This window comes from Anopheles moucheti, chromosome X (genome assembly GCF_943734755.1).
Source record: "Anopheles moucheti chromosome X, idAnoMoucSN_F20_07, whole genome shotgun sequence".
In the NCBI taxonomy this organism is placed as follows: domain Eukaryota; kingdom Metazoa; phylum Arthropoda; class Insecta; order Diptera; family Culicidae; genus Anopheles; species Anopheles moucheti.
This window is the reverse complement of record NC_069142.1, coordinates 12,766,400-12,789,341: the sequence shown is the minus strand read 5'-3', so window position 1 is coordinate 12,789,341 and position 22,942 is coordinate 12,766,400. Positions and strand designations below refer to the sequence as shown.

The 22,942-nt window shown below is 45.8% G+C and overlaps 1 protein-coding gene across 1 annotated transcript; it reads left to right on the top strand.

The window, feature by feature from the left end:
* The first annotated feature begins 483 nt into the window (after positions 1 to 483).
* Positions 484 to 21,710, top strand: LOC128307158 (carbonic anhydrase-related protein 10). The gene is given in 7 exon segments (XM_053044895.1): positions 484 to 718; positions 14,049 to 14,099; positions 20,247 to 20,383; positions 20,447 to 20,659; positions 20,748 to 21,065; positions 21,134 to 21,317; positions 21,688 to 21,710. Coding segments are annotated over 7 exon segments (1,161 nt in total).
* The last annotated feature ends 1,232 nt before the right edge of the window (positions 21,711 to 22,942 follow it).

Sequence of the window (22,942 nt, the reverse complement as noted above, 5' to 3'; positions counted from 1 at the left end):
AAAAAAAACGCAACTAAATCAAATAAAAGTTTCAAAATATTGTAAAATATGCCATCAAGAGAATTATGCTTATAAATTGCATACTTTTAGGGGTATTAAAATACGCCTGCAGTTATGCAATTATAAATAAATGAGATAAGTAAATATAACAATATACACATATTTTACTGTTTTTTTACTATTAAGTACTACTATATATTAAGTAAAATTTTGTTTTACGCTTATGAATACTTTTTTTTTCAATTTTTTACTCAATTTTCTCTCCCGTTTTTTTTTACATTTCAAAAAGCGCCCGCATCGCATGCACCGGGAAGGGGGTCGTGTGAGGTTCTGGTTGTGCCGGTTGCATGCTTAGCAGCGAGAGGTGGTGCCGATCAATCAAACCCTGAACAACGATCAACACCATAGGCGTCAGCGTCGGAACGCGATCACCGACCAGTACCGGCAGTGGAGACCTTCAGAGGGTTTTTGGTGCAGTTTTGCATGCGCTCGTATGCCACTCGGACGCACGGTGTGTGCCAGTGTGTTGTGTGTGTTTGTGCGCTGAACGGTTCACGCGAACATTCGGACGTGCAGTTCGTTCCCCATTCGCCCGGCGCCGCTCTATCCGGCGGCTAAACCAGCCAGCATCCCGCAGCACCGGAGGAAAAGCCAGAAATTATGGGACTGCTGATTAACGTGAAAGCGCTCACCTTGCTGCTGCTGCTCCAGATACCCGGTAAGTGGTTTTGTTTCGCTTCGTGTATTTCTTTTTTGTTGGTCCTCACTCCATCCAGACACCTTGAAAAGGATATTCGCAGCTGGTGGAAGGTTACAATTTTCGCACGCTTCGCATCACTCCAAAACTGCCACCATGTTGAGTTCTACGCCGTCCCACACATTTACGAGTGCTTCTGACGGTTGGACAAAAGTGGCAAGAAGAGTGGGTCTGTGCGTGTGTGTGTGTGTGTGTGTATTTTTGGGAAGGCTTCAACATTTATGTGCAGGCTGTGTGCGTTAAAAATATGCTTACATCTTAACGTGCCGGAGCGCATCAAATACCCGGGGCCGTAAAAATGCGATAAAGGAACGTTCGCTTTTCCTTATTGCTTGATCGCTTCCCGCCTTCACATGGGCTGTGTAGGTCTTCATCATGCACACACATCATCGCGGGAACGGTCTTTCGCAACCATTTACTAATTTCGATTAAAATAAAGCAACAACGTTGCACCAGCATCAGCACGGTTAGTGCGGTGCTTTTTGTGGCATTTTGCTGGTACGATGTACGGGAGGAACCCTATTTGGTCGATATTTGCCTGCATACGGTGGGTAAGCTGTTTTAAAGAGTGTGGCAAGATAACTTTAATCAGTGTGATGCATTCTGGGGCCAGTTTTTATTGCACAACTATTAATCAGCCCCAGGATATGCAATCCGCGCAGCGAAGCGCCTAAATTCACGCAACCGGAACGGCAAAATGACCTTTCCAATTTCACGTTCGTTTCTTTTAACGAGTGAAGTCATTCAGGCAAGGATTGTTGTCTTGGATCTGATTCTTAGAACGTGCCCTCAGTCTACTGTGTTGGTATAGCTGTCGGACAAGCGATTGATGGACGCATAAAACGGGGAAGTAAGATATAAATTTAGAAGCAGCCCACCCGTGTCGAGCCGGAAGGGGGCAGTTACTTTTATTTGCCTTTCCTCACTATTATTTCACGACTGGACTGCTTAAAAACACATGCACAATTGAGCACTTACGAGCGACCGAATGGGTGACGGGTGCGATGAAAGATTGGCCCTAAGGGCCAGATGGAAGATGGCGGGAAGGAGGGTTAAATTAGTCTTTTCCTCCCATTAGCACGCCGTACCGGTACCGACCACTGGCCGGTGTTTGACGTTCGTTCGGTTCGTTCCTGCTTGCTCGTGCAGGGTGTGGGTCGGATGCCAGAATTGGTTAATTGCACGGCAGGCACCGTACGGATGCTGCTTACCACCGTCCAAAAAAGAAAAACCCCTCCACACACCGCATGGAATACGTGACACACTATCTTTCGCCTCCTCATTTTCCCGTCGCACCAACGCTGCATGTTTTTACAGCACGCCATCACATAAAAATAAACAACTCATCATCCTTGCCCGGGAGACGGAGCAGCGTACCAACACCTTTACAAAACGGGGTAGAACGCTTACGGGCTGGTAAACCTAATAAAGCGCCCAACGCTCATAGTTTATGTCACCAAAGGAAATCCTTTTACGGACTTTATTTCGTCCCTTCCGGTGCTTTCGTTCTTTCGGCTGCCACCGAACAGCAGCGTAATGTCCGTGGCCCCCCCATTTTTCCACTCTGAGTGGCTCAGTGAAAGATTTCATAAACACCTGAAGCACACATACAGCCGCACCAAGTCCGGCAGGTGTTTTACATGGCGCTTCACCGTACACAACAACTCATCATATGCACATAGCCATGCGAGAGGAGCAAAAACCAAAAAAAAACACCCACCCCCCTAAAAACGTACAACAAGAAACAAACAAAACTCGAGCGAACGTACACGGCGAAGCAATGGAAACTAAAAGAACAGAAAGCGTGTGATGATCCTACTCCACCTATGCGACACATGTAGATTTTTTTTTCCTTCCTTTTTGCAATCTTTTCCAACTCAACTCGAAAAGAGTGTCGTCGGTGAATGAAATATAAAAAAAAACTGTTGTCCTGTTTCCTTCCTTTCCTTTCCGATTTTCCACCACCACAAAGCAAAAAAAAATCCCTTACCTGGGAAAATCGTTTGGGATCCAGTCGCCTGTCTGGAAGGTGTACTTCGGGTGGAGTTGTACATCCCCTCCATGCACCGTCCCACACCGTCACGACATTGCAATTGCATCACACGATTATGCAAATCGGTCACTGATGTTGCTCAACCGAATGTTCTCTCACCGCCACCATTTTACGGTGAACTATGATAAACTTTGGCTAGTGAACGTATGCATGCCGGCGAGAGAGGGACGGTGAGTGTGGGTGGATCAGATGGGGGCGAGAAAAAAATCCTTCCTAGAAGTAGCTAGTACGGTAGGTTTCCGTTGTCTTCAATCAACACACTGTCGTTTTATCGCGTTACAATGTATTTTGTTTGTAGATCAGGACTTTAGTCTATGAACGAACATGTTGCGTTGATTTTCCACTTATGCTGTCATGGCGTTTGTTTATTTTCTGCCTGTGACATGGTCGATGGGGTTTATATATAATTCGTTTATTCTGCGTTGTAAATTTCACAATTAACATTTAGTTGCATGTGTATGAAAGAGACTTTCAAATTATTAGTGATTATTAATTATTAGTCAAATTATCACTTAAATTATCACTGAAGTTACCTGAAGCTCCAGACCTTCATTATTCACTGGTTGTTCATGAGTCTCCGTAATTTAAATTTTGAGACGCAAACAATACAAGATTGATAAGAAACATCATAAGCGCTTGTTGTCTTCGACTGAATAGACTAACTCAGATTGTCCATTGAACTCCATTGTGCTTCTCTAGTTTCAATGCAACGATCGTTTGGTATATTGCGCCTAAATTTATGCAATATCCTGTCATAAGTAAAAAATGCAACGATCGTTTAGTATATTGCGCCTAAATGTATGCAATATGCTGTCATTAGTAAAACAGATATTATACATTATTATACCCCACTAAAGAGGGGATAGTCGCATTATTAAAACTTTGAAAATAACGTAAATTGCTCTCAACCTTTTGCAATGCCACGCAACCATTCGTTAATCACCGACCAGCATAGAAACATTGCTGTCCTGCTGATGATTATTGAGCCTCTTACACTTAATTAAATTACAATAAAACAATTAGATCGCACTACATTAGCACACACAAACGTCACCGGTGCCGTCATGCCTTTATAATCGCTGTTAACACTAAGTACACCTCTAACCTTGGAGGTGGGTTGAGAGAAGAAGAAAAAATTATCCAAGCAGCAAACTCCATTTCAGGCAGGCTACCAAAACACAAACACCCACCACCCATCGTACCCGTGATCTTCCTTTACAGTGCAATTTTCTCGCTTACCCGTCGGAATACATTAAGGCCCCATAGCGTACTGTCTTCCGGTGCGCTTCTTTCTACTGCTGCCGCTTCTCGCCTGCCCTGTGAGGTCAAGTGGCAAGCGTTGTTTCGGAGTTTTACCCGGAAAATCCCGCTTGGCCGTCTAATTACAGTCATTTGATACAGGTTTGCTGCATGAACCGTTCGTTGCTGTTGCAGGATGGCGAGGGTAGATCTTCCTTATTCCCGGTGTTGCGTTCCAGTCCGGCTGGATAAGAGGGGGGGTTTTTTGTTGCTGTTGTTGTTTTGCCTTACCGGTGTATAATCGGGTAAGAAAATGTGCGGTTCTCTCGCTCAACCCGCTGGGAGTCGTTAGAGCACCGCCGGTGTGCCGGTGGCGCTTGTCAGCATGTCCGGGGTGGTTGTTTTTTTCTTGCCGTTGTTGGGGCAGTGGTTTGTTGTAATTCCCTCCAGCTGCTTGGCGCTGTTGGTGATATTAGTTGGTCTAGCGAGCGTTGGAAATGGATGCAATAAGCGCATTTGGAGAGTCGAAGAGTCCAAGGAACGGTCCAAGAGTTTTTGGACCTTTGGGGATGTCGTGTACGGTATACAGGGCGGGTTCATCTTATCCCAGGTGGATCGGTGGCGTTTGCGTTTGAGAAGCATCCTTAATGGTACACGGTACATCCTCACGTGGTTTACGGCAAACTTGTTTGCCCCGACACACTCCCATTTCCCTGGGTACGATGTGAACATGTGAAGAAATCAGCCCCCGCTTGCCTCATTACGCTTTGAGTAAATGTTATTTTAATTTTCCACTGATATACTTGTGGCGGTTTCTTTACCCAAAAGCAACAGACTCTCCTTTCGCTTTGTTGCTCCGTTTATGGCACCTTTTTTTGAACGTTTTGGATTGCTATGCCGTGAACAAGGCAGCAAGTTTACTGCATGGGCGGTGAATGATCGTATGTGGGTTGGAATTTTTACACAATCTACAAACATCCCTCGTTGGCCAAAACATACTCTCGGTAATGCGACATAATTCCCTTCAAAATGGATAACGCGCGCGGAGAAGAAAACAAACCGGCGACCGGCACTCCTTTGTTTTCCCAAGCGACTAGCCACGGTAACGAATCAACCACTAGGCACGATAAGATGGAAGCAAGGGCGAAGCAAGATGACCGTAAAATGAATGGTGTACCATCGAAATACCACGTGTAGAGAATTTTGTTGGCCCACCCCCATCCCGGTGGATGTTAAATTTTATTTCACCCACTCAAACTGCTTACCATCTATTGCAAATACTTTTTCTTTTTGCTTTCGCACCGCAACAACCGAAACCCAGCGGACGAGCCCCTGGTGCGATCGACCGAAAAATAAGGAACGCCACACCTCTAACGGGGAAGAATTTATGCTGACCGGAAGCGACGTCGTTCGCGAGCTGCACCCCTTTTTATCGATGGGTTTTGATGGGTTTGGATACGGTTTGGAACGTTTCGAACGCGCTTTGTCATGGGTGGGCATGCTAGCAGCGGGTAGTGTTCGACTACCGTTGCGCAAAAACACTAGTTGGGTAAGGGATGGTACACAGCTATGCGAAAAAATAATTTGGGGGTCTAGTGACATCAAGCACTCACATAGGAAAGGTGGTTAAGTTGGAAGATACTGATGATGTTTTCTAATTTGTTTTGACATCATAAATAGGATAGGATCAGGGGTTGTGCTGAATGAATCGATTGAGTCAAGCTCTTACAAGGATAATATAAATATAAATATATAAAATTATTGTAAAAAATATATAAAGTTTTGTAAAACTTAGTAGCAAAGTAAAGTGTTGTGTTCTTTTATTTAAAATTTTCACAGAAGTATTTACAACATCGCAATAATAATCAGTTCGCTTATTAAAACCGATATGCATAACCATTGCATACCTTCAGGCGCATTCGAATGAAGATAATTTCATTCGGGGGTTTTCCGACCTCATTCTCAGCGGTTGTTTCCCTCTGCAGTGTTGACGGTGGTTGAAACCGTCGTTGAGTTCGCGGTTCAGCTGATCGGGTCGGCACTATCGAGGCAGATAACTATGACTATCTCTACCCCAACCGCTTTCCCAGCGCGTTGCCATTAATTGCGTCGCGCTAATGGGAAAATCATTAAATCTTTCACACCCAGTTCGCAGTGTGCTTCACGCTGTGTTTCTCTGGTGCAGTGCTGAGGCTAATTGGCTTCCTGTTTCTTTCCACCGTTTGCCGCCCTGTGGCTGCTGCCGTCCTGTGCCTGGTGCTTCCGTTCCAGCCCAATGTGTCTTTTGGTTAATTTTTATAGCCACTAGCGGCCACAAGGAAGGCATAAGAAAATGGCACGAAAGCACGAGGCTGAGGTGGCATATGAGTAATTAGATAACTAGCCCGATAACATACCGATCGATCGGGTCGACGCTACCACTGCGTGTTGAGAGTAGAAAAATATAGCGAAAGTTTACGTTAGTTGGGCACCCATCGCATTATGGCATTTAAACGCTTCCAAATTTACTTTGAGTCGTTGCACAGTTTACATCGATTTAAAGGCTTCGAAGGGTAGTTGAAAAAGTGTGCAATATTTTACCCCAAACCAACCGATCCCGTTCAGCCCAGTTCGTCATCTTATCTTGTCGTTTTTTTGGGGGACAAAATCACCCCACACCAAGCGTTTCGAAGGTGTGCTAGCACCAGACGCTTGGCTGGCCGACTTGCTGGAAGTCGCTATCAGATGTTTGTTGGCCGCCTCGAGCCACTTTCCACAGTGGCGCTTCCCGTCTTTTTAGCTACTAGAAAAAAACAAGGAAAAAGAAATGGCTGCAACCGGACCCAGGGACCAGCAAACCGGAAGAGCGTACTTTGCATAAACGCCAGGTGTTGAACGAAAGTGTTATTTTTCGCTTCGTTCATCCTCGCGACCCCAAAATCCGGCTGCTCGACGCAAAGGAAAGTTCGTGCCCACCATTGTTTAGCTGCCGTTGGGATTATGGACACACTCGCCCTGTTTTCGCATTGGGTTTGGGGCAGCGTTCAGCAAACCACACTGCTGCGCCTTCAATTTACTCCGGCTCAAATAGCGCTGCTTCGAACGGAGACGAGTTTGTAGCGTCCCCTGGTGCGGAAGACGCCTAGACCAAACCCTAAGGTGGTTCTCCATCCACCAAACAGTAAGATCTTTGGAATTTCATAGCGCCGTCGACGGCAAAGGGTTAAGTTTAGCGTGGTTTGCTGCTGACTAACTGCACACGAACGGTAGATACGATCCTTGGTGGCAAAAATTTCACTTAACGTACCCTGGTTCCCGCGACTATATCTGCTGAAGTGACGAATTAGTGTGCTCAAAATGCTTTAAACTACTTTTCACAATTGAAGGTTATACCGAGAAACCGAGCTGGTGACGGTAAAAGTGTAACTAATAACACCGGTTCTTGCCTGGTCGTTTGGCGACGTCCAGAAGCATAACTGATCCCGAAAGCAGCACGGGCACGGAAACAGGAAGGAAACGGTAGCCGCAGGGCGAACCGGACACTAGTTCCTGTCGCTTCCTTGGCAAGGCGGGCTGGACCAGTGCGAAATGCACACGCGGACGAGGAGTACGGGGCAGCGCATCGAAGGCGGTGACCGTCTGGAGATTTATAGCGGAGCAGAGGGCCGTGTCAGCGTCTAGTACCTGAGACCGAACCGTTGGAATGAGCATGAAAATATGGGTTTAGATCGATACGGGTAAATGTAACGAGCATGGAGAGAACTTTTCTACATTTTAATACTAGAGTCATTTTTCACCATCCGTATAACTACATGTCTATTTTAATATCACGAAAGAGACTATGATTAATAGAAGTTCGTAATACCCTTATGCGATAAAGATTGAGTAGGATTTCATCTTCGCCACCATTTTGCATTGAAAGCACAACCCTTGAAACTGGCAACGGGGACATATCACCCGTGTTAAGCGATAAAGGTACATCGCATTGCATACCTTTAGGCGCTTACAATAAAACTCATTAAACGTGTTCTTGACTGGCTTTACTGGCAGAAATCAATGGGTCGTGTAAATTCTGTAACATTTTCACATGTAATTCAGCACAATCCTCAACCGCCTTACCGTAACAAAGCGAATGGACGAAAAAAAAAAACAAGTAAATTAAACCCGCCCTGATTACTCGTGAGATGTGTAATTTCTGACTGTCGTGCGTCCGAGTGTAACATTCCGGGGCATTGTTACAGTGACAGGCGTATGCTGTCACCGCCTCCTGTCACCGTACAGCAATCAATGTAAATAGACTTCTAGCTCTACTTATCGATTTTCGATCCCACCGACTATGACAGCCGAACAGTACATCAAAGCCACTGCGATGGACAGGTTGATACACAGACACCGAGCGCTGTGAAGTTTACGTTTGTTTATTGTTTGTCAAAGGGGAGTGGCTTAGGCCCATCCCATGCTACAAGGTTTTGAAATCGATTACAGTGTGTGTTTTTTCCCTTCGATTCTATGTGTTTTTTTTTTGGGTTTCTTGTTGTTTCGTTCTTTTCTTTCTAAATATTTTCTAAAGTCTCTTCCCACAAGGGAGCGTCTTTAGTGGATGTTTTACGACCAAACGCATCCTTCGTTTCAGCCCCCGTAACGCCTTAAACGGTTATCAGGGGTTACTTGAGCAGCGGTAGATGTTGACTTCCTCCATACTGATGCAGTATTCTGAGCACGACGCTTTCGAAGGGGATTTCTTTTCCCAACCACCACCCCACCATTCAGCGGCGTTCCACTGCTTGCCGCACTGGGATGGAAACAGTTTAAGTGATTTTGAAAACAGAAAGCAAAAGTACACACGTGTCTTGTTGTAGGGATTTTCGGGATTTTGTTGTTTTTTTTGTTTTTCTTTCGTATCGGACGCAGAAATGTTGAAATTGGAGCCTAAATGTAGGCTAAATCGATTGACTTCCAAATAAATGTTTTTATTTTATTCCTTTTCTGGGTAGAATGATAATTATGGGCACTCCAGCCATTGAAGTTGAGCTGCTGTTGGGGATCGCATGTGTTTTTTTAACGTTACCAGCACTAAAAACAAATCAAGCGTGAAATGTTACGCCCGAAAGTTATGCACTACGCATCACACCAGCTTTATCTCACACTAGCTGCTGTGGCCGAAAAGATACACAATCCTGAGCGCGTAAATGTGCCTCTTTTGGCAAAGAAACAATAGCCCGGCGTATAGCCGGGCGGGAAACATTTCAATGCATTTGTTCACGATCGGCAATCATTAAACACTAACGAACAAATCCGGTCGCAGTATTTTGGTAAGCATGTGCATATTTGTGCGTTCAATTTACGCCTCGATTCATTCCGCATACGTGATGGGATTAAATTGACGTTTCGTTCTTTTGTATCTTCTCCTTCCCGGTGGGGGAGGGTTCCGCTCTATGCAAATAAACCAGGAAAAAAACACGATTGATTCCACAGGGAAGTGGTGTGACCAAGTAAAAACCACCGCGTTAGAGGACAGTGGCCGTGCCGGTAGCTTCACCCGTCACAACATCGCTTCCTCCATAATTGTGCTCATTATCATAATTTTGAGCAACCCCCGAATATTGTGGGGTGTGGACGGTGAGTGGAAAAGCGTTAAAAATCACAGCTTTAATTTGCTTCTTTCAATCACGAATGCGCTCACGATCAGCAACGGTACGCAATCGGTACGTGCCGGCCGCGGGCAACAGGGGACAGTTTTAACGTTTATGAACTTCCTGTGCCTGACTGCGTGATTTTATATGTTTTATTCCCTTTCTTTTTTGTTTGCTCCTCCCCGTTCTCCACGGTTTTTTTTGGAATTGGACCGAAGAACCGAACGACATCCGCTTCGCGAACGGTTTACCGGCTTTCCATCGGGCGGAAAGAATGATTGTTCGCGGCTCGAGATGAATCGAACAAGGGAAAACATCACGTCACACGTTGTTTGACATGGAAATTGGTGCGATTTGGTCTCAGGGACTAGACGCGGTGGTGCGATCGGAGCCTAGCCAGCTGTCGAACCGACTTCTTCGGTGAGTCGGGGTGGTTTTTTTTTCTGTGTGCCGTGGAATCAGCCGGTGGAGCACTACGCGACGAACAAAAGGATGTTCAAATGAATCACTATCACGTGCGACTCACACTACTGGAAGCTTCTGTTTTTTTTTCGTTTGTGACTGATGATTTTTTGTGTGTCTCGCTCGGTAATGTTTGCAAAAGGATTTTTTTTCGGGTCAATCTGCGAACAAAAGGTAGTGACTGGATGAAAGGTTAATTGGCTTTACTAATCGTTTCAAATGTCACACAACCTCCGTTGCGGGATAATTGACACTCATCAATAAACCAAAAGAAAGAAAAAAAACAAACCCGAAAAATACCAATATCCTTCTACCCTTTGCAAACATTGCGTGAATAACGCGCCTAAAAGTATGCAATCCCGGGGGTTTTTGGTTTAAACGATAACCGAAAATGTTACACAAGGATAATGCGATGTGTTTCATTCCCTTACAAACAAACAAAAAAAATCCGGTGGAGTGTAAATGGTCAACACCTGTACAATCGCAGCTACTAGCTACTAGTAATGTTCGAAATTCCAGCACCAAACATTCTCCATTCCGGTGTTGCCAAAATATTCGCTAAAATACGAGCGCGCCTTCATCTATGCAATCCGGTGTACAGTAAGCCGGTTTCACCCTGGAAAAGGCATCCCAGTGCTGCTGCCCGTCGGCTCACCGAAATCCGAAACAAAATCCACCCATTCTCCAACCATCCCTCCCTCCCCCTCTCCTAATTCCTCTCTTGTACACAAAAATGTTCCCATCCCCTGATGTTCGGTGGGGGGGGGGGGGGGGGGAGGAGTGAAATGTGCAGCAGATGGTCAGTGGTGAACGAAATTATTCGGGCCATGCGAAAAATGCTCGTACGATAGGATTACAGCGAATGTGGGCCTGCGAAAGGTTTTTGGGCAAATATAATTGAAAAGCATCTTTCCGCATCCATTTCCCCGTAAGGACTCGGGTTGCCCCGGGGCGAACCCGTCGGTGGTTCATCGTTCAAGGGGTTTTATTGAGGGTGGTGGTTGAAGCGTACTGTTTCCAATCATTCCGAGCCGTTCGGAAGGGGCTAGTGGACGAGTGGTTTTGTAATTGAATCTAAGCCTTCTAGTCTATCGCTATCTTGCCGTGCCGGAAGAAATGGACGAAGTGGTGTATTTTTTTGGGGAGTTTTGTGGCTTGCGGCTGCCCGGCCCTTTCGCTTTGAGGGGGGTTGGTGAGATTTCCCGCCAAACATCCGGGTTTACGAAGCGTCACTTCAGCGCTTCTTCAAGAGCTGGCCCTCTTGATATCTTACCGATGTGAACGGTTCGTCTCGGTTTCGATTCGTTACGGGGGCAAGCAGTTCTTTGCCGAACACTGTGTTGTTCACCTTCAACACCCAGTACCGGGGGAAAACAAAAACATTACGAGGGAGTAGTGTATTGCTCATTGATTTTTTTGTTTATTTTATTCTGAAAGAAGAGGAACATTTCTTCCAACAAAACCACACGAAAGGGTAAACACACTCTCGGCGCTGTGAATCCTTTTGTTGGAAGTTAGAAGGAGGGAAGAGATGTAAAGTGCAACTGGGACAATTGGGTCATTCTTTGGATCAGGGATGTTTTTTTTTTGGGTGGGGGGGGGGGTTGTCTTTCGACGACAGAAGATTGGAGACTGAAATGAGAGTAGCATCTTTTTGAGGATGAAAAAAAATCCACCCCCCTAACAGTCCCCCCCACCCAACAGGGAATCATATAAGCCAAGTCTCCTGTGGGTTTCGGTCACGAGATGGTAAGTGTGAAGCTATTGCTTGCCCACCCTTTAAGGTCATCCTCGACGCACCTGCAGTAAGAGTCGCAAAAGGAGGGTGGCTGTTTCCGTAATAGGATTTTCCACCCTCTCCGGTTGGTGGTTGTAATCAGAGTACACAGCAACACGCAGCACCACTACCGGCACACCTCACCGGTTTTGCAAATGCAACCCACGCCAAATGTGGGTCGTGGGCTGCATTGTCTGGCTGTGCCGGGTGTACGTTCCAACGATACATACGCTGCTGAATTTTCCCCCGGCAGAATCGTTTTGCTCTAAGTGAAATTCCCTGTGATTATGTACTATTATCGTTTCGGGCTTTACGTCGAGCAGCCATCTTGCCTGGGCAAGACCTACGGGAATTAGTGGCGCAGAGAGGCAACGAAAGCTAAGAGTTTAGAATGGGTGCAGCAGGCCTTTTTGTCCGGTTGGGCCCGGACACAGTGCTGTGTCGGTATGTGTTTGCAAGGTATGGCCCAGCGAACGAAGCGTACGTAGCTGCAACGGAGCCACAGAGTTATTTCATCACTCACACCTCTACGACGGCGGTGTTTAGAGGCAGGCTAGAATCCATTCTGGATAGGCTACAGAATAGCTTCGTTCGGAGTTTAAAATGTGTAATCCGTTAACCGGTGCTGGAGCTGGCAGTTCAAGCTGCACATCAGGCGCTTGTTACGTTGAAACTGAAGACTCTTTAGACGAAACGGGAACGCATAAAGGTTAGGTTAAGGTAAAGAAATCAAACGAGATATCCAAACCGGTAGACATTATCGTCTAACTACGTGTCAGGTTAACCTTAGAAGCCTTGTTATCTGACCCCTGAAGGTTACCTGTGGTACGCCTCTTGGTCAGTAACTCGGTCAGTTAATTAATGGTAAAATTCAGCTCACCCGAACCCTCCCACGCTGGACACTCTGGAGACTTAAAGTGATTGGCCAGCGTGCATCTCAACACATCCATCATCGATTCTAGGCAGCTAGCAGAAAGTAGCTTGGTAAAACTTTCCCCCGAAATCGTAATTTCCTTCCACCAAAACCCCCGGTTTGTAGCTGAGATTAAGCACAATTATATCGTTCAAACGCGCCAGGTCAAATGGAGCTAACGCACCGGAACAGATTAAAGCCAAATTTCGTGCACCGGGTTGTATACACGTACCCAAATTGGCAATGGAACAAAATTGACCGGATTTATAATCAAACCGTGATTGGTGCCTGTGCTGAGCGCGGTGCGAAAGTTTTTGGCATTGGGCTGACTGACTGACTGACTGACTGACTAAGCACTCGAGCTTGGTGGAAAAAAACAGCAACACAAAAAAAAGTGCTACCAAAACCATCAAACATGTCGGTGAGTTTGCTTTCTTTTTTCGCTGCTGGTAGCGTTACTGTAACGCACCACCGTGCGCCGTTGCACTTTACATCATTTATCGTTTAATTTTGCTACTTTCCGGAAATTGTGTTCGCAAACTTGACGAGCTGCGGTACGAGAAAATGTGAACCGTTGGGTGTAGCTGTCGATGCGAAACTCGAGCACTGGAACGTTTCAGCAACGAAAATCATAACGTCACCCATCGAACGGTTATTGATACGGCGAAGGAGCTGGTTGAAATTGGCTAAAACCCGCTTCTCCAGCGGAATCTTGCAGAAGGTTTCGAGTTCGAGTGATTTAAACTGCAGCGCTGAACGAGTTAATTTTCTGTTGGTGGAATTTTGATGGGATTTTATTAAGAAAAACGCCTTAAAGTATGCAATGTTAGTTGGATGAATACCGTTTAAGAGTGAAAAAATATACAGGTTGCCTAACTTCAGGCGTTCCCATACTGTAATCCAATTGTTAATTGACAGGATGCGTCTTTGATGATTTAATTTCCATATAAACATCTTATATAATATTAACCAAGGCCAAAACCTTGTTTTCCACTGCTTCGTAATGTGGTAGATTTACCGACTGCTTGTCAGGAGCTCACAGCCCAAGCTCTTATCTTGACGAAAATAGGAAAAAGATTCGAACGGGTGAAGGACACTCGTGATAAATTACTACGTTGACCATTTCATTATACATTGAGACATTGTCAAATGATTGCGTTTGCCTTCATTTCAATCCTCATCCTCATGTTCATGCTCTTTCTCTTTTTCTTCTTTCCTTTCCCCCCTTTCAACAGCAATATCTGCGGTCAGTTGGGAGGAATGGTGGACGTACGATGGCATTTCGGGTAAGTGTATTTGTCTTGCTTATTATTCACCGGAAAACTTGCTACCGGGAACCCACAACCGGAATAAACCGTTCGCATTGGGGTACGTTCCCAGTGGCAAGCACACGCCCCCCCCACCCTGAGGCTGAAGACTTCGATCCCTCCCTACTCGGAGGGTCTGCCATCTGCCGAGATTGGCTAGCAAGAAAGAGAGAGAGAGGGAACAGAGTGCTGGTCCGATGTTAAGCATGTGATTGTTTTCTCACAATTAATTTCAATAATGAATAGGATAAGCTCATTGCTTAAGGATTTTGCTGGCTAGGGCGCAAGGTACGGTCACCTCCAGCCAATTATCGATTAAAGCTAGAGCGGAATTAGTTTAGCTTTGATGCTACGGGGTTTGGTGCGCGCTGAAAGCACCCGTTGGCTCTATCGAATCGAATGGCCGTTATTAGATCAACTGGCAGTCATTAAGTTATGTGAATTACTATGTTTTGCAGGTGCTCAACCAGGCATAAAGTTCGAAGAATTATAGTACAATGCCATTTTTTTTTTGGAATTGTCTCGACAGGACGTTATAAAACAGCATCCTAATAGTAATGCTTCGTAATGAAAGTTGCATACATTCAGGCGGAATAGATTAAATATCGCCAAAAAAAGAGCAACCATGATGGCGGATGGCAGAAAAGCGTAGAGAAAGTAATTAGTTTGTAATGAACTCGACGGCTACGCTTTCGCATCGTGAGCTACTTAAAACGAACATACCTTGAAGAACCCAGAAGTACTCAGAACATTGCTCATTGTTTGATATACTACGGGATCTCTGGATCAGCTTCAGCACGGGCTCACATCAAACGATTCCTGCACAGCCCGGGCTGCAATCCAACGCAATTATCCACCTGATCGCAATCGGAAAGAATGATTATTTTCTGCCTTCCCATCGCCCCCTGTCGCGCTATTTCCCTACCGGGTCGAACCAATGTACGGTCACCTTAGAGGTGCTCGTTTTAATGACAAAATTCTTTTCACTGCAATCGTGCCGCGCCGCCACGATTCGGGACGGTGCGGTGACCGCCCGGCTGACTTTCGGAAGCTACTCAACTTTTCCGGGAGAATCAATTTCATCAAGAAAGGAAACGATCGGGCAATAAATGACGTTTCCGCGCGTTACGCCATCCGCCCCCCCGGTCTGGGTATCCGGAAGGTTTGGCCCGTTTGGTTGCCGTTTAAGGCGACGGTTTTTACTCGTCTTAATCACCGGCGTGCCGGCGTATAAACGCCACGAAACCATCGCCACGCTGGTTAGGGGATGGTGCCGCCCCATGGCACATTATTTTTTATGAAAACGTTCGGCCGAGCGCGGTTTGGTTTGGCGACCGTTCTACCCGCCCTGGGTGGGAAGCTAATATCCGGGGCACCCACCCGAACGGCATTCACCTTTGAGGAAGGTGGATAATAAAACAGGTAGTTTTGATTCGCTGCTCCAGAACCGATGGCTGCAAGAGAGTGGCCGTGTTGCCGATAAAAGCCCCCAATCCGACGAAAACAATCCGACCTTTTTGTTTATTTTTTTTTGGTTCCTTCTAGTGGTGCCATTTTTTGTTTGCTTTTCCGGTTTGGTTCCTTCGGTTCTCGAACATGAGATGAACATTCCTCCTTTATGAGCTTCTGCTGCGGAGACCTTCATTTGCGCCCCTCCCCCCGGTACACCACGGCGGTTTGATAGGGGGCAGTAAAATTTGCATTTCAATCATTTCGAATCATCCGCACGTTTCCCACCCACTGTGGGATATCGGTTGGGGAGGCCGAGTTTTCATCAAAAGCTCTCGCGAATCGTCGCGTTCGGTGGAAATATTCGAAACATCGAAACTTGTACATCGGGAGGGGGGGGGATATTCTTTCACCTTTCCGGCGCTGCCAGTTGCTTGAGATACTCAAGGTGGGTCAATAGACCCACCGACCCAACCCGTGGGGGAGGCATTTTATAACTCCCGATGTTTGCGTGGCAAGTACATCAGGGGTAAAATAAAATGCAGATTCTAATCAAATTAATACTTCACCCCGTACCGCGCGAAACAGCGTGGTTACGGGCAACGGTTCAACCCCCTAGTTCCGAACCCCATTGTTCTTCGACGGCGGTACAGCAGGTGGGGCTGGGAATCGCTCAAGATGGTAGCCAATCCATCCATCCCCGGCTACGAAGAGGCAACGTTTCGTCCGGGTGAGAAACATTAACGCGAAACAAAACACTGCGCAGCATCTCAGACGGTTGGAAATTTTCGGAACCCGGTTAATGCAACCTTTCATCGAAAGGCGCTCCACGGTGATTTGGGTCCTTCGGGGCAGCACGATCGGCGCTAATGATGCGTTCCATTAGATTGCTCCCGAAATAGTGCTGACTAATTGCAATCAATAAAGAACGGTTTGCAACAATTCCACGGTGAGATTAATGGAACGCCAGGCGGGTCGCGATGGCGTTGCTGCTGCCGGGTTGTGTGGATAATGCCAAAAAAATAATCTAAATTAATGCGCATCTCTAGCACCGCCCCGGGGGTAAGCGTCATCGTGATGTAGCAGTACGGGCTGGACGAGTCAACGCCAATGAAGCAGAATCGTTCAATATTGCAATCGAAAAGAAAGGGTTGTTTTCATGTTTTTGCTTTGATAATCAGTACCAAGGAATCTTTAATTTCTTGGCCTGACCAGTTTTGTTGCTTCTAACGTGTATGATGAGATGTAGAGTTGTGATCAAATATATAGCAATGACACTTGATTTCTATAAAATTCAGCGTTATATCACCAATACGTGTATAATACAGTTTGTGTATTGCTTTTTTTTAGATGAAAGTGCCCTCCAGAATGACAAACTACGCCATTTCATTTCATTTTATTTCATATGTAATTTATTGTGTGCCTCAAGGGTTTAACAATTTATTAACTAACTTATAACTAAACGAACTTAAAATAAACTGATAACAATGAAGTAAGAAATCCCGTGAAAGGAAAAAATAAAACAGAGCAGGAAGGAAAGTAAAAAATGAAGAAACAAGGAGAGAAGAAAGAAGAGAAAGGAATGAAAGGAACAAAAAAAGAATATTAGTAAAAGAAGCAACAACAGAAGGAAAGACTATTTGTAGTAGTGCCATGCCATTTGAACATTATTTATTGTATCCAAAGTCGGCTTTTTCCAAGAGAAAATAAGAGCTATTCTGCTAATAAGAAAAAAAATCAAGAGATAAAGTATTAAAAAACGTACAAAAAAATGTCCAGAAATGCGAAGAAAACCCAGCAAAACCGATGCGTTATGCATTTAAACGATTGCGGTCGGGAAAATCACGTTCAAAAAAGCTGAAATTACTTGCGAAACGATCGTAATACTGTAAAACGGGCTCGAATTCTGCGAAGCACGATCTCAAAGAAGTTGAAGGATGATTTGATATTAAATGTTGGTGCTGTTACTATCAAACAGCTAGTAAAATCGAATCATTTAAATTATGCTGCTTGATACCCACAAAAATATGCCACTTAAATGATTATTTCTATTAAAATACTGACCCCAAACACACTAGTAAGCAGGCTAAAAGTTGAACAAAACTAAACAAATTCAATGGTATTTAAATTTAAATGCCCTATACTGAAAAATTAACGCCTGTTATTATGCAATCTAAAACACATTGTGACGTCCTTTATTCTTACTCTGTTGCATTGTTTGCTTACTCATTGCATAATGTAAGGCGTAATATTGCCAGTAAAAGTGAGAATAGAGGTTCCCTTTCGGGGAAAATTCAAAGAGTTTATCACCATGGGATTGTAATTGCAATATATGTGTGACAAATAAGGAACAAACTTGCCAACCTCTGACTTCGACGTTCAACAACCGCTCCTATACCGATACGTACCCTCTGATTGCAGGGTTCGCCGTTAATTCCGGTTTTGGTAGCAAAAGCAAATATTCTGTTACATCTGTTGTTTTCAGCTTGTTTGCTCTGTAAACTAGTCCAGCAAGAGTAGATAAACAACACCACTGGAGAAAAAAAACCACACAACAAATAACGAGTACATGTAACGAATGCGCTGTAAAGATGCCAGCACAATAATTTCGTTATCCCAATCAACCGTTGTTGAAGCACGGGAACATGGAGAGAATTTCGAGACCAAAAACACAAAAGGTACTACAAGTACACCGATACTCAGCTCGAAGAGGAAATCTAGCATCGGAGACAAGAAGGAAAAAAAAGTCGCTTGACCACACTGGCAGCGAAATTGATGGGCGGTGGTGCGACTGTGGACTGGGGAGCAGGTACTCTCCTTTGTAACTTTTCAACTTTTCCCATCCTCCCCGGGTGCGAAAAATACTAATAAAAAACACGTGAAGCATCAAACCAACATAAAGAATATATGTATATATCAGAAAACATGCTTTCATCCCGTACCGGGTGAAACTTTTAGGGAAGTCATCCTTTGCCCCGATAGCCTACGGCACTGTGTGGTTTGTGGGGTTCGAATGAATAGGTCCATCGACAGTGTAGCCCCTCGTACCGTTGTTGGGTTCTTCCGACACTGGGTTTATCATGACAAATGATCGTATCGTTGATGTCAGCGAAGCAACTGACCATTCTTCCCCCCCTGATCCTTCTGGTGCTCTGCAGGTGTGCACTATACCTCTCTGGCTAAATAAACGTCCCAAGCTATTCGGCTTTTGGGAAGCAAAACTCCTTGGAGATGTTTGTTTTCTTTGCATCTCCCGCTTCCGGATGCTAGTTTTATCTTCGTTACGTGAAAGGTTTTTAGTCTCTCTCTCTATCATTCCCACTCTTATTTCGTTGACGTTTTACCATTGTGCAGAGGAACAACGCCGGATCACTTACACTATTCTGTAGAATAAAAAAATGTTCTACCACGAATCTTTCCAATTGCGAAGCTGGGGATGACTCGCTCTATTGTCCGCAACAACGGTCCGGACACTGGACCATGACCACACCTGCAGTGGTCTATCTTTGTGGTATCTAATTTCTAAAATATCCTTCTGTATGGCAAGGTGACGATTCTTCCCGATACCGTAGCTACTACTAAAGGCTACCAGGAGGTCGTTTGTATTAAATCTTCCGTGGAAGGGAATTGAGTTGGTCATACACACATCGTACCGCTCGATCCAATTCCTGGTCGCATCGGAAGGATAAATGTATAAAAGTTTGACCCAAGGTATGGAGAGAGAGAGAGGTGGAGAATAAAAAAACCAACAAAAAAAAAACACATCCCATATATTTCATGCCTGCTCATTGTGGGCAATAACCTGGTCAAATTCGACAACCTATGGTCACGTAAGCGCACCGCACGTGAGTCAGCGCACTGTATCATTGCAGCATCAGTTTTCGTGGTTTTGCAAGAACGCGGCACCCGAAGAAGGTAAAAGCAATGAGCGATGCGGTCAGTACCTTCATAACACCGGAGGTGAAATGGTAGGGCATTCGGGGCATAGAAATCCATCGCCCTTCTTCCATTTGCACAGAGTGAAAGGTAAACATTGACCGTACCCATTATGCTGGTCAGCATTTTGTTTCTTCGCTTATCTTACGATCTCGGTAGTTTTTGATGGTTTATGAAAAGGGGGAGACCGGGGAGTCTGGTATGGATGGATGGAAACCCCTGCAATCTACCTACCACAGTGCCTACTAGTACAGTTCGTTAAGACAGCGTGAAGGTACCAACGGTAGGGGTAGCAAAACCCCTGTCTGCAGCGAAAAAGTGCACAGATAAACGATTTATCAAATATTCATGAACCATCCATTTGGATTCGAGCTCATTGAGGTTTTTCGGAGGGATGGGCCGCCGTTTGTGTGTTCTTCGAGAACAGTGTGAAGTGCTCGTTTAGCCGCACGATTACTTCATCACCCTTCAAATGTTACGCTTCCGGGTCTGTTTGTGGTGTAGCGTGTTGTTGTGTTGATGGAACCAACAGGCTACTAGGCTACTGCAGTTGTTCCATTGGGTGTTTGAGCTCGCGTAATCGCTTTAAAGTGAGCAGTTAGCGATGGAAGCGAATGTCTGCTGAGGCATTTTCCAATAAAATAAATACCTTATCCAATTAATTCCCACTAACTCAGCGCTTTCGTGCTTCGGTTCCTTACTAGTGTCATATTTAACACACCTTTAATCACATCCACACAGGTCCGGCCTTCTGGGGCTTAATCAACCCGGAGTGGTCATTATGCAACAAGGGTCGACGACAGTCTCCCGTCAACTTGGAACCTCAGCGACTGCTGTTCGATCCAAATCTACGCATCTTGCACATAGACAAACACCGGGTAGGTAGCTTTAGTGCGCTTACCCATACTACCGAACTCAGTCCTTATGTGTCCTTCATACAGATCAGCGGCACGATCACCAACACAGGCCACAGCGTTATCTTCACCGCGGACAACGAAACGTCCTCGGCGTACGGTACGCCACAAATACCAGTGAACCTTACCGGTGGTCCACTCTCCTATCGCTATCGATTTCACGAGATACACGTACACTACGGGCTGCACGATCAGTTCGGTTCGGAGCACAGCGTGGAAGGATACACGTTCCCAGCGGAGGTAAGCCATATTGCGCAGCATCTACACAATTCCCCACCACTCATACACGGTGCCTTGCGTTCCCGTTTTTTTTTGTTTGCATTGGTAGATTCAAATCTTCGGCTACAACTCCCAGCTGTACGCCAACTTTAGTGACGCGCTGTACCGTGCGCAAGGTATCGTGGGCGTCGCCATACTACTGCAGCTCGGCGATCTTTCCAACCCGGAGCTCCGCATGCTGACCGATCAGCTCGAAAGGATCCGGTACGGTGGGGATGAGGCACCGGTACGCAGAATATCCGTGCGCGATCTGCTGCCGGACACCGAACACTACATGACGTACGAGGGCTCGACGACGGCACCGGCGTGCTACGAAACCGTCACCTGGATCGTCATGAACAAACCCATCTACATCACAAAACAACAGGTATGGCTTGGCTCCATCGATCTCGCTGCCGAACCATCATTAATCGATTGCTTAACACACTCTTGCAGCTGCACGCGTTGCGAAGGTTAATGCAGGGCGGTCCAGACCACCCGAAGGCACCGCTAGGCAATAACTTCCGACCGCCGCAACCGCTGCTCCATCGTCCGGTACGGACGAACATTGACTTTCGAAACAAACAGGAAAAGGGGGGAAAAATATGTGCAACTATGTACAAGGACGTTCACTATAAAGGTAAGGTGGGTTGTGGGATGCTTAGTAACTGTTGATTCACGATTCACACCTTAAAGTATGCAATGCGCATGCAATAAAAGACATAATTTACACCTGCTTTAAATGCTTGCCATAAATTTAATGCACAGCGTCCCGCCTTCCTGTGCCGGCCATTAACGCCTGAAGGTATGCAATGCCGTGCAATTCTTTCTTCTGGGTCATTCAGTGCGGTTAATAGCGGGGGAGGGGGTGATGCAAAGGTAAGAAAGAAATATTACATACTTTCAGGCGTTCATGTCCATATATGTAGCTGACTTATCGGTTTCTGCGATCGTCTCTTTGATATAATTTCCTGCATTTGTAATTTTTTCCACCTCACCACTCACAACAGCTAATAGCTGGAAACACAACTGAACGGAGGAAGCGCAACCAGGAGCAGTCGGAACGCGAGTCGGACGAGCACGATGATAATAGCCTGATCGTGTTCGAACCGTGAAACTGACCGGATGGGGCAATGCGGTACATTTCCCAGGTGCTGTGATTGATTCCATGTTCCGTTTGCTGTTGGACAGGCACCTTGGATACGGCTGTCCCGCATGAGAGTGTGTGTGTGTGTATGTTTATATATGGATGTGTATACGGATGGCTGGCCAGTGCCCAGTGATGACTGGTGTGGAGCAGTAAACAAAATATCATTAGATATCACTAATTAAGAGGTTAAAGCTTATAGGTCCGTTGTATCGTGGGTGCAGGAGGTGAAGCTGCGGGAGTAGTGTACTGAAATCGTAAGTGCACTGCAAACTACATCTAGCGATTTGTTTTTCCGTTTGGTCGAATAGGTTTTTTTTTCGATACGAATAGCCCTGGGCTTACGGTAGACTGCAGTGTGTGGCTATATGTGCGACCCCTGGTCAAATATGAGCCTGGCACAGTCGATTAAGGATTCGGACGGTTGAATAACAGTGTAGCGCGCTTGTTGGCAATCACTGGAGCCCCCAGAAGTCACCATTAAAGCTGAGAACTCAAAGACACTCATTCCACACTCACACACACACCTGAACACGATCAGATTCGTCCCCGTCTGGTATCTCTGGATCTCTCCAGGAAGTCATCCAAACGATTGCTCATGTCCCTCATGGTGTGGATGCGATAGGTTGCGGGCACCTTTCAACACGCTGTGAGTGATGGCTTCGTTTTTCCCCGCCATTGCTTTATCACGCGCCTGAAATTAGTGTTTTATTGTCTAATGTCCGGAAGTTTCGCAACAACAACAAAAAAAGTAACCCCCGCAAACGTTAACTCGTGCTCTCTAATGGGCAATTCATCGTGAAAGTCATGCCAGCGTACAAGTTCATCATCAGCCGCATCGGTCTCACGGTAGACTAATGGTGTGCAGCCTGGGGTGCGTTACAGAAACCGCGCACACACAGTCATACACACACACGAGTGCATCATTACCAGTGCCAAAAGCTACCACCATCAACACCGGAATGTACATCACTCCCTCCTCGCTTCTTGATGCGTTTGCGGTGCGGTGTTGAATCACTCAAGCGGTAACTGCAATCGGTAGTCTTCGCCCGATTGGATGCAACTGGTTCGCTAGCAGCGTCCAGTTTTGTTAGGTTAGCTTTTGGTGTAACCACACG